Source organism: Bison bison, unplaced genomic scaffold, assembly GCF_000754665.1.
Source record: "Bison bison bison isolate TAMUID 2011002044 unplaced genomic scaffold, Bison_UMD1.0 scf7180017859419, whole genome shotgun sequence".
In the NCBI taxonomy this organism is placed as follows: Eukaryota; Metazoa; Chordata; class Mammalia; order Artiodactyla; family Bovidae; genus Bison; species Bison bison.
Window position 1 is genome coordinate 12,749 of NW_011489991.1, and position 1,619 is coordinate 14,367.

The 1,619-nt window shown below is 52.8% G+C and overlaps 1 protein-coding gene across 1 annotated transcript in view; it reads right to left on the minus strand.

Annotated features, from left to right (window-relative positions):
* LOC104981874 (olfactory receptor 10Q1) overlaps positions 1–1,619 on the minus strand; it is a gene marked incomplete at its 3' end in the record, with an annotated part of 37,374 nt that overhangs the window by 12,740 nt on the left and 23,015 nt on the right. Inside the window, exon 2 of the mRNA XM_010831130.1 lies at positions 5–553. Coding sequence (XP_010829432.1) covers positions 5–553 — 549 coding nt within the window. The remainder of the gene's footprint in view (positions 1–4; positions 554–1,619) is intronic.

A 1,619-nucleotide genomic window follows, 5' to 3' on the forward strand; every position in this document is an offset into this window, starting at 1 on the left:
CAGAGTGTAAATCAGGGGGTTGAGTAAGGGGGTGACGAAGGTGTAGATCAGGGCGATTTGGCGGTCCTCGTCCTCCGAGGTGCTGGATCGGGGGCGCAGGTAGACCAGGCTGCAGCAGCCATACTGCAGCAGGACCACGGCGAGGTGGGAGGAGCAGGTGGAGAAGGCCCGGCGGCGGCCCTCCGCAGAGCGGATGCGCACGATGGCCGAGCCGATGAGCACGTACGAGATGGAAATGAGGAGGAAGGGCACGGTCAGCACGAGGCTGCCCATGGCGTAGAGCACGGCCTGGTGCACGCGGATGTCCGCGCAGGCCAGCCGCAGGACCGGGGGCACGTCGCACAGGAAGTGGTTGATTTCTGGGCGGTGCCCACAGAAGGGCAGGGTGAAGATTAGGACTGTGAGCTGCAGGGAGAGGAGGGAGGCCAGGCCTCCGGCACAGCCCACCATCCGGACGCAGAGCTTCTGGGTCACGATGAGCGTGTAATGCAGCGGGTGGCGGATGGCCACATAGCGGTCATAGGCCATGACCGCCAAGAGGAAGCAGTCAGTGCTGCCCAAGGTGACGAAGAAGAACATTTGGGCCCCACAGCCAGCCAGTGGGATGGGCTTCTGGGCCCCCAAAATGTTGGAAAGCATCAAGGGTACCACCACGGTGGTGTAGCAGATTTCCAAGAAGGACAGATTGCACAGGAAGAAGTACATGGGGGTGTGGAGTGAGCTGTGTGTGCACACCACCCAGATGATGGCCGTGTTGCCGCAAAGGATCGTCAAGTAGAGGACGAGGAAGAGGGCGAAGAGGAGGACCTGGAGTTCTGGGACGGTGGTGAAGACCCGAAACACAAACTCCGTAGGGCCAGACTGGTTGAGGACAGGGCTCCTCGCACACATGTCTCCTGCGGAAGAAGACCAGAAGATGCTGAGACTGCCTTTCCTGAATTACTCAATTGTGTGAGTAGAATCAAGGACTTAAAATTTTGCTTTTGATTTGGAATTGCCTATTTAGTACCCAGTTTCCAATCTCAGTGTTTGGAAATGAATTCACAATAGAGGGCATGGTACATTCCCCCTGGGAAATCTTCAGGAATGGGATAGATTCTAATCTACAGAAGTTTCTGCTGACAGAGATGTCTTTTTTGTTTTTAAACTCTGCTATTTAAAATCCAATTGACAAGGGCTAATTCTTTGCTTGTATTTAGTTAAAGAGTTGCGTACAGTTGTACTTTGTTATCTGTGGGAGATTGATACCAAAGTCCAGGAAGGCTTAAGTTCCTTTCATAAAACAGGATAGTATTTGCCTATAACCTACACACATCCTCCCATATACTTTTTATCCTCTCTAGATTACTTATAATACCTAATACAATGCAAATGCTTTGTAAATAGTTGCTGCTACTGCTAAGTCACTTCAGTCATGTCTGACTCTGTGTGACCCCATAGACGGCAGCCCACCAGGCTCCCCCGTCCCTGGGATTCTCCAGGCAAGAACACTGGAGTGGGTTGCCGTTTCCTTCTCCAATGCATCCAAGTGAAAAGTGAAAGTGAAGTCGCTCAGTTGTGTCTGACCCTTAGTGACCCCATGGACTGCAGCCTACCAGGCTCCTCCATCCATGGGATTT